General features: G+C 42.0%; 1 protein-coding gene across 1 annotated transcript in view; it reads left to right on the top strand.

Moving 5' to 3' along the window:
* Nucleotides 1-10218, top strand: part of TTPA (alpha tocopherol transfer protein) — a 27984-nt gene that overhangs the window by 290 nt on the left and 17476 nt on the right. The window contains exons 2-3 of the mRNA XM_021718092.1: nucleotides 542-871; nucleotides 7097-7298. Coding sequence (XP_021573767.1) covers nucleotides 542-871; nucleotides 7097-7298 — 532 coding nt within the window. The remainder of the gene's footprint in view (nucleotides 1-541; nucleotides 872-7096; nucleotides 7299-10218) is intronic.

The following is a 10218-nucleotide window of genomic DNA, read 5'->3' as shown; positions in this document are numbered from 1 at the left end:
CCCGGCAGGTCGAGGCCGCGGGGGCCGGGAGCGGCCGCTGCACTCCAGTCTGGGCCACCGGGTGAGACTCCGACTCAAAAAAGAAAAATGTGGAGCCGTCGATCTGCGGGTCGTTGATTCGTTTTTGATGTTGGGAGGGACATCGGAATCCAGCTTTATGTGGTTTAGCATGTCAGAAGGCGTTCGAGACCCGCCTGGGCAACTTGGGGAGACCTCATCGCTACAGTAAATCAAAAATCAGCCGGGCCGTGGTAGGGCGCGCCTGTAGTTCCAGCTCCTTGGAAGGCTGAGGCGGAAGGATCGCCGGAGCCCAGCCGGTGGAGGCTGCGGGGGCCGGGAGCGGCCACTGCACTCCAGTCTGGGCCACCGAGTGAGACTCCAACTCAACAACAAAAAAAGAATGTCAGATGGCTACGCGAGCGCCAGCATCATGCGTAATAGACTAACATGTTCTCAGCAGCTACTGAAGAGGAAGACACGATCTCAGGTTTTATGAACAGTGGAGCTTAAGTGAGGCATTAGACGTATTTTATGGAGAGAGAGAACCCGCAGGACGCCGCCCTCGGAAGCCCGGGGGGTGGGGGGCGTCCTGGTGGGAACTCGCTCTTGGCGCGCGCGCGCCGCGGCTGCTGGAGCTCTGAGAATCCCGCGCCGGACCTTCCAGTTTTTCTGGGGCCAGGGGAAGGAGAAACCTAGGTTTCGGGCCGGCGGGGGGATGGTCCCTTTGATCTCAAGCAGTGGAAGCCTCGCCCTCGATGAGTCTCCTGAACCCATCAGGCTTGGGGGAAGTGCCGTCCTCTCCCAGGGGAAAGCCTGTGATAAGGTGCCAAGTGGCAGCCGGGAAGTTGCAAGCGCGGACTTGCCACCACGTGTGAGCGGTGGCTGGGAAAAGGGAACGGCTACAGGGCCGAAGCCCATGCCCTGGCCACGTAGGATGACTGGTAGACATCCTTAGTGCCAAGACAGTCAAGCAGCCCCGTATGTTTGGAGTCGGGAATGGGACGACCCGGGGAGGGCGGTGGGGAAAGAACGCGTGGTTCTTTGGTGCTTCCAGGTCTTTTACAGACGGGAGGGAGAAGGGGTGGTGGAAAGGCAAGCGTCAGAAAGAGGGTTGCGACCTTGAGTTCTGTCACTTCGGGTTCAGCGTCCTTATCTGTTAAATAACGGAGAGAACATCTTCCTCACTGACTGGTTGGGAGGATTGAATATTAACCAGTTTAACAGAACAAACCGTGCCCAGCACAGTGCCTGGTTCGCAGTAAGCAACTCGGCAACGGAGCGGGACTTAGCCCTTTCTCCAAGTGGCTTGCTCAATGCCATGTGGCAACTTGAGTGGCGGGGGAGGTATTATCGTACGGAATTCCAAAGTGTGTCAAGGGGAGATTTTGGGGGATTGTCTTGAATTTTTCTTGAAAAAGTAAAAAGTCCACTAAAAAGTAACCTGGGTAACACAAAAGAGTAAAAAAGTGCAAAGGAAGTTTCTGAAAGCCACTGTGATATATAACTGTTTTCTGTATTGTTTTACTGAGTTGTTTTCATTGCAATTTCCTAAAGGAAAAAAAAGTTCCCTATCCCAAAGCTTAGTTTACCAGTCAGGTTGCTGTTACCCATTCCATGTCTATCTTTTCAGACACAGTCCATGCCCACAGGAGTATGTGTGCGTGCGTGTGTGTGTGTGTGTGTGTGTGTGTGTGTGTGTGTGTTTCCATTTTGCCTTTCTTACTTGTCTTAGCATGGGGATCATCCCAAATAAACATATCTCACTCTTTTGAGCTGCTCTTATTCTACTGGATGGATGTATTATAAATAAAATCCATAACTTAATTATAAGATGATTATATTTAATTAATTGCTTTACCCATTAAAGCTTATCCAACTAGTTCTCTATTATTGGACATAAAGCACGTTGCCAGTCACTGCCTGTGCTGCCATGCCTGTTGTTCTTTCTTTCATTCAGTGATTTCGGTTTTTTTTGGAGACGGAGTCTCACTTTGTCACCTAGGCTGGAGTACAATGGCACTACCCTGGCTCACCACAGCCTCCTCCTTCTGGACTCAAGTGATCCTCCTGCCTCAGTCTCCCAAGTAGCTTGGACTACAGCTGCATGCCACCATGCCCAACTCATTTTTAAAGTTTTTAGTAGGGACGAGGACTAGGTTGCCTCTCGAACTCCTGGGCTCAAGTGATTCTCCTGCCTCAGCCTCCCAAAGTGCTGGGATTACAGGCATGAGCCACCATGCCCGGCTAGTGATTATCTTTTGGACCTCTACAGTTTGTCTGGTGGTACACATGATGCTGTAAACAAGGTGGCTGTGATTTCTTCCGTCACCAACTGAATATTCTGGTATGTCTTTGTATTTTGTGCATCTAAGTATATATCCTTGCAGGATAAATTGCTGAATGAAGTGAGATGTATATTTTTTAGTGTTGCTGCAAAATTGCTGAATGAAGTGAGATGTATATTTTTTAGTGTTGAGGAATATGACAAAGTGTCTTCCAAAGAGTCTGCACTCAATTTATTACTCTGATATTATATAATGGTGCCTTTTCTCCATATTACTCCCCATATTGTATTATCAAATACAATATGAGCATAAACCGCTAGACAAGAAATAATTTTTCATTTCAAATGTTATCATAGTATGCATTTATTTAATTTCAAGTGAGATTATCGTTTATCTATCTAAAATTCTAAAATTATTTCCCAGTGAAATGGAAATGGCCTGCTTTTGCCATTTGTTCTTTTTTTGTTTTATTGATTTATAAAATTTCTTCATATGTAAAGGGAAATAAGACTTTGTCCTGGTTTGTTGTCTGTCTTTTGACATTATTTATACCTTTTCTTGTGCAGAATTTAAAAGTATTGATTTGGTTGTTCTTTGATTGCTTTATAAGCTATTTTATCCAAAACTTTTTCTAGTAATACACTATCTATGGCTTCTCTTTTTTAATTTTGGTGTCATTGATCTATTGGTCATTGATTTATTTTGATGTTAGGAGTGAAATCAGAATCCAGCTTTATTTATTTTAGAATGTCAGATGGCTACGTAAGTGCCCCAACGTCATTAGTAATAAACTAATATGCTCTCAGCAGCTACTGAATATGAAGACACGATCTCAGGTTTTATGAAGAGTGGAGTTTAAATGAGGCATTAGACATGTTTTATATAGAGAGAGAACCAACAAAAATAAGTGTATCGCTTTCTGATTTCATTTTTGCTGTTTTTTAAAAAGTGAGGTCTAAATAGAAAAATAAATAACATTTACCCACAGCCTCTGTGATATATGTCTATTTTGTGTACTCCTTGTTTTACTGAGTTGTTTTCATTGCATCATGCCCTTGAGGAATTGGCTAGCAGGACAGTGTCTAAAGCCTCTGGGTAGAAATCAAGTTTCTGTCTGTGAACTCTTTGCCTTACTCTTCTGCCAACTGGAAAGGAAAGGGAAAGGGTAAGAGTGCAAAACTGTTTTGATGTTAGGAGTGAAATCGGTATCCAGAAAATCTAAAAATTTTCATTTTGGCCTACAATGGCAGTTAATTCAACTCAGTTCAAACGCCCTTGGTCACAATGTAAAAGACCTGCAGTTTTTGTATGAAGAAAGCTCGATTAAGTACCTCAGTTACAATGAAACCTCTCATCACTCTAATTTTTGTATTTAAAGTTATAGTGAATGAATACAGTTTTATAATTCTAATAGGTAATATGCTTATGGAATGCCAAGTACTTTGGTATGTAGTGTTTTAATGGATTAGCTTATTATTTTCTCATTTTAGAAGAAGCTGAGCTATAAAGAGTAAGTAACTAGTCTGAAATCATGTAGCTATCAAATGGTAGAGCAGGGATTCCAACTGGGGTGGAGCTGAGGAGGAGTCTGTGCTCTCAAGTGCCCTGCATTTGCCCCTTCAAGTTAAAACAACGAAACTATAAAACAATCCACTATTAGCTTCTCTGTTTGATCTCCATATTCTTATGAATTCCTGTCTTTCACAATAGTTCAGTTCCTTATATTTTTTCCATATACTTTTTTATCCCTTAATTATCTTTATAGTTTTCCCCAAAACTTGCAAAATTTCATATTCCCTGCTAATTTCTCTCCACCTAAAGCTTCTTTTGTAAAATGTATCATATCACACGTCAATTTCAGTTTTCACTGGGCTTCTGATAGTTACTGCCCTTGAACAAATGTGTAATTTCTCAAGGTTTTATTTTTTAGTTTTATTTTAAAGATGTGGGGTACAACTCAGAGTTAGATATACAAATATTCATTATGCAGGTATCCTTGTTGATGAGGTGTGTCCCTCCCTCCCCGGGCAGTTTCCCTTTCTTATAGTATTATGATAATTGTTCAAGTTTCGCCTGTGAGTGAGAACATATGGTACTCTGTTCTTTGTTTCTGTGATAGATCACTGAGTATGATCAAAGCTTTTCTTATCCATATAATGCCATAACAATAGTTACCTATGTAAGGAGGAATTGAAATGAAGCCATTAAACCCTATGGAAGTGCCACAAATATGGTGGTTGTTACTTTGTTTGAAAGTACATGAAAAGTGTAGGAAGAAACTTACTCTGTTATAAAGCAGAATTAAACCATAACATTTATTTATTTACTTCCAATTTTTTTAGATGAGAAAATATAGTGTATTTAGAAAGTGAATTTGAGAGAGAGAGAAAGAGGAGATTCACCCCCCAAGGTAGGGGAGGGGACCAAAGCCGGGAAACATGGCCTGGCATAGCTCAGAGAGCACATGGCCACACCATAGCTTAGCAAGGCAATGGCCTATTTCTAATTTTTGTACAAAATAGGTGCCTTTCAATAATGACTATTCATTTTAGCCAATTTTTTGATGTGAACATCAGATGATTTGCTTGAGAATTGCACAGTAGCAGTTTATTATGTATTTATGCCCCTAGACTGTGCATTTATTTATCAATGGAAAAGTAATGATCAAAGGTTCAGGTTTAAATCTTTCAATTTGCAAAAGTTAAGTGTCAGAGGCATGAGAATGATTTGTGCATCTCTACAGAGGTCATTTTCTCAAGTGTATGGATCCAGCCGGTTTTCTCAGGCATTAATTTATGCTTTCATTCACCACACCTCTTATTTCCTGGGTGTGCAGTACTCTGCAGAGAGGAATCAGCTAAGCACCCTGCCTCTATGACCCAAAAGATCTTTTCTTTTCTCATTCCATAGGAAAAAAACCCCATTATTTTTATATAGCCACTAATGTGCTGTTTCCAGCATTTCACTTGAATCAGAATGAAATTTTTTTTTAATGTCTGAGGAAACTCTAGAAAAATAATAAATGTGTAAAATGCTGTTAACAATTATTCTGGTGCCCCCATGACAGGAGGGGGAAGAGAAATTCATCTCATGGAATAGAATGAATGTGTCAGAATCCACAATGTGTTTGTTGTTCTCACTGCTTTTGGAAACTGCTATTTAGGTCACCAATTATTTCTTTGTTGGCAAATTGACTGACTTTTCTTCTTTCTTACCTCTGTCTTGCGTTTAATTCTTAGCAACATTCTCTCTTTTTAGAAGAAAGGTTTATTAATGCAGAAATGAAAGAGAAGGAGAGAGACAAAGAGAGGGTGACACAATCAGAGAAAGGTCGAGAGGGATTGGGGAGCAGGACAATGCAGATGACACTGTCTTCCCTTCTGTTCACCATAGTGCTGGTTCTCTTATGGTTCACCCAATTTCTCTCTTCCCTCAACCATTTCCAGTCACTGATGGTTTCCAAGGCTCAGAATTTCACCTACCGCTTGTAATTTTTGTTGCTTATACTTTTGCCTCCAAATCTTTGCTATTTTTGTGGATACAGTTTCCATGCTTATTACAGTGACTCTCAAATATAAAATCTAACCTTATCTTTGAATTATGGGCTCATTTTGCTAATAGATCTCTTCAAATTCAGAACAAATATATTTTCATTTTTGAAAAATTGGGAATGCTGAAAGCCATAAAGAGGAAAATTAAAATAGAATAACTTTTTTTTAAAAGTTGGAGTCTCACTCTGTCGCCCAGGCTGGAGTGCAGTGGCACACTCATGGCCACTGCAGCCTTGACTTGCTGGGCTCAGGCGATCCTTCCGCCTGCTTCCAAGTAGCTGGAACTACAGATATGTGCTACCACGCCCAGCTAATGGTTTTTTATTTATTGTAGAGACGAGGTCTCGCCAAGTTGCCCAGGCTGGTTTTGAACCCCTGGGCTCAGGTAATCCTTTCTCCTTGGAATCCCAAAGTGTTGGGATTACAGGCTTGAGCCACTGCACCTGCCAGATACAGTAACTTTTATATGCACCATTTGCTTTAGTGTTTTCCACAATATGCTGGCAGTGTTTGTATTATTTGTATATGTTGATTAACCAATTCTGGTGGTTCTTTTGGAAAAGAAGAAAGTGGAATTCCTTTGAGCCATATTTTGCCAAGGTCTAATATCCAGTTTTACGCTCCTTGGACATTCCTAATTCATTTGATTGGTTTCTTTCCTCCCTTATTTCAAAAAAGACTAAAGGTAGTGTTTCAGTTATCTCTTGCTGAGAAACAAATCACTCCAAGACTTAGTTGCTTAAAACACAATGATTTATGTGTTTGTTTGGGCAGGACTCAATGGGGATGGTTAGTCTCTGTTCCATATGGCATCAGATGGGAACTTGGCTGAGGTCAGACTACCCAGGACGTTCTCTCAACTCCCAAGGCCTCTGTCCACACGCATTACTAGCGTTCAGTAATCTTGTATAGTGTCTGGATACCAAAAAGCAAGCTCAAAAGGTGCGAGGGGTCTTAAAGCTTGGCCCAGTGTGCCTTCTACCACAATCTATTGGTCAAAGCAAGGTGTAAAGGCCAGCCTAGATTCAAGGGAAGGGAATCCAATAGACTTCGCCTCTCGATGGGAAGAATGGCATGCATTTACCAGGAAACCATGGACCATGGGTCCAAATGAAAATTACTAACTTCTATTACCTCAGATCCTTGATGAAGGAAACGTCTGGTTTCCAGAGCTAAAACAGTACCCTAAATTAAAATCTTAGCATACTGCTTGGCAAAGTTGATACACAATGCCAAGGCTTTCCTACTCATTTTACAAAGTGCTTGCCATGGATGCTAGTTGCAGACAATTTTACTTTTATTTTTCAGTTACTAAAAAATTATTATAAGTGGAGAGCAGAATGTCCAGAAATAAGTGCAGATCTACACCCCAGAAGTATTCTTGGCCTTCTGAAGGCTGGCTACCATGGAGTCCTGAGATCCAGGGATCCCACTGGCAGCAAGGTTCTTATTTACAGAATCGGTAAGTCATACACAGCCCTTCTTTTCCTCGCCTTCTCCTCCCTTCCCTTCCTCCTCCTCCTTCTTTCCTTCTGTTTTTCCCTGAATGCCATACATAAAGCTTCTATGAGTTCATCCTTAAGAATTTAGGTTTTTTTTTTTTTGAGTTGGTGTCTCACCCTGTCGCCCAGGTGGAGTGCCATGGCAAGCCACGGGCACTGCAGCCTTGACCTACTGGGCTCAGGCAATCCTTCCACCTCAGCCTTCCAAGTAGCCGGAACTACCACATATTACCATGCCTGGCAATTTTTTCTTTTTAATTGTAGAGACAAGGTCTCACCAAGTTGCCCAGACTGTTCTCAAACCCCTGGGCTCAAGCAATCCTCTCACCTCGGCTTCCCAAAGTGCTGGGTTTACAGACTTGAGCCACTGTGCCTGGCCAAGAATTTAGGTTTTAATTTACATTTTAGACTTAAGTTTAATTTGGATCTTAGTGTCCTCCAAATGTAATAAAACTTTGACAGTTGTGAGAAATATTAACAGAAATCAGTGAAAATCCTACTTCCGTTCTTCCACACAATTAGCTGAATAAAATGAAAGGAAAACAGAGAAGAAAAATAGTGGAAGGCGACAAAGGTCAAAGAAAACTGTTTAAAAAAATTTCAGTAGGAAATACAAATAAGAATTCTGAGCTCTAAGGATATAAGCTCCATAAAATTATGAATTTTGTCTGCTTTGTTCACTGATGTATCCCAAGTACCGAAAACAGGACCTAGTACGTATAGGTGTTCATTAAGTATTTGAGGAATGGGTGAGTGAATGACTAGTTCAAGAATGCCCCAGGCTGAGGATTAGGAGCTCATTTCCCTGGGTGGAGGAGGGTGCCGTGGGAACGCAGCTTCCCTGGCAGTTGTTGCAGACACTGTATTCTGTTTGTTTTTCTTTCTTCTCACTGCTTCCTTCTTTCACTATTAGGTGCTTCCAGTGTTTCTTGTAGCTTGGTGTCTTCTTTTTGAGGGGGGTTCAGACTCCCACTCTGTTGCCCAGGCTGGGCTGCAGTGGCACAATCACGGCTCTCTACAGCCTTGACCTCCTAGGCTGAAGAGCTCCTAAGCACCCTGAGTAGCTGGTACTACAGGGTGTCTTAGTAGCTTGGTATCTTAGTCCATTTAAGCCGCTGTAACAAATGCTGTAGCCTGGGTGGCTTATAAAACCAGAATTTTATTTATTACAGTTCTGGAAGCTGGGAAGGCCAAGATCAAGGCACTGGCAGGTTCAGTATCTGGTGAGAGCCTTTTTTCTGGTTCCTAGATGGAACCTTCTCACTCTAACCTCAAATGTTGGAAGGGGCCAGGAGTCTCTATCAAGACTCTTTCATAACCGGGCTCAGTGGCTCAGCCTGTAATCCTGCGCCTTGGGAGGCCGAGGTGAGTGAATTTCCTGAGCCCGCGGGTTCGAGACCCGCCTGGGCAACTTGGCAAGACCTCATCTCTACAATAAATCAAAAAACTTTAGCTGGATGTGGTAGTGTGCGCCTGTAGTTCCAGCTACTTGGAAGACTGAGGCAGAAGGATCGCCGCAGCCCAGCAGGTCAAGGCTGCAGTGGCCAGCAGTGGCCACTGCACTCCAGCCTGGGTGACAGAGTGAGACTCCAACTCAAAAAAACCCACCAAAAAACCACTCTTTCATAAGGCATTAATCCTATTCACGAGGGCTCTACCTCCATGACCTAATCACCTCCGAAAGGCCTCACCTCTTAGTACTTTCACTATGGAAGTTATAATTTCAGCATATGAATTTGGTTTTTCTTGGAGGGGGGAAACACATAAACATTCACACCATAGTAATTAGTGACCTGTAACTTCTGCCCTACCTTAGACCAGTATGTTATAAAAAATGGCAGGTAAAGGAGATAAATTCAACACTGCTCCTAGCACTTTTCATGACCCAGTTGAAAGAATAAAGATAACCAACATTCCATGAGCAGAATCTTGTGAATTATAATCTTACAGAGACTTCCACATCTTTAAAGATTTAAAATCTTTGTGTATTTGCATTTCTTGTCTGCTTATAAATACCAGCCTATAATTCAACTGCTTGCTATCTTGCAAGAAGACACTGTATTTAATTTTTGAAAGCTTATCAGAAGATTGAGTAAAATGATTCAGTGTTTTTGCCCTAGCTTATGTGTCAAATAAAATTGGGTTAATCTTGAAGTCGTCATAGATAAAACAGACTTCTTTTTTTTTTTTTGAGTTGGAGTCTCACTCTGTTGCCCAGGCTGGAGTGTAGTAGCACACTCACAGCCACTGCAACCTTGACCAGCTGGACTCAAGTGATCCTTTCGCCTCAGCCTTCCAAGTGGCTGGAGCTACAGGTGTGTACTACCATGCCCGGCTAATTTTTTTGTTTCATTATAGAGATGAAGTCTCGCCAAGTTGCCCAGGCTGGTCTCGAACCCCTGGGATCAGGCAGTCCTCGCGCCTTGGCCTCCCAAAGTGCTGGGATTATAGGCTTGAGCCACCATACCCAGCCTAAAACAGACTTCTGTCTTAATGTCCTTTCTGTTGCTTTCTTGCTCCACCAGTGTCAGAGGAAGCTCATAGCAATGAAGTTCCTCCAGCTCCTTAGAGATGGGCTTGCCAAATTTAGCAAAGTACCTATGATTTATTTAGCAACTAAACCCATATGTTATAAAAACACAGTATGCCCAGTTACATTTGAATGTCAGATAAACAATTTTTAAAATATGTACAGGGCATATTTATGTTAAAAATTACATCCTGTTTATCTGAAATTCAGCTTGAACTGGGTGATGTATATTTTATCCGGCAACTCTACTTAGGGGTCTGAGAAACGTAAAACTGAAACTCGCAGCTGATTCTTACTGTAAATGTCTTGGCTCTGCAGTGCCTGGCTAGTTTTTTTTTTTTTTTTTTTTT

The sequence above is a fragment of the Carlito syrichta genome, unplaced genomic scaffold, assembly GCF_000164805.1.
Source record: "Carlito syrichta isolate Samal-C Ts95f unplaced genomic scaffold, Tarsius_syrichta-2.0.1 Scaffold311817, whole genome shotgun sequence".
In the NCBI taxonomy this organism is placed as follows: domain Eukaryota; kingdom Metazoa; phylum Chordata; class Mammalia; order Primates; family Tarsiidae; genus Carlito; species Carlito syrichta.
Note: the sequence above shows the minus strand (reverse complement) of the source record. Positions and strands in the feature narration are given on the sequence as shown.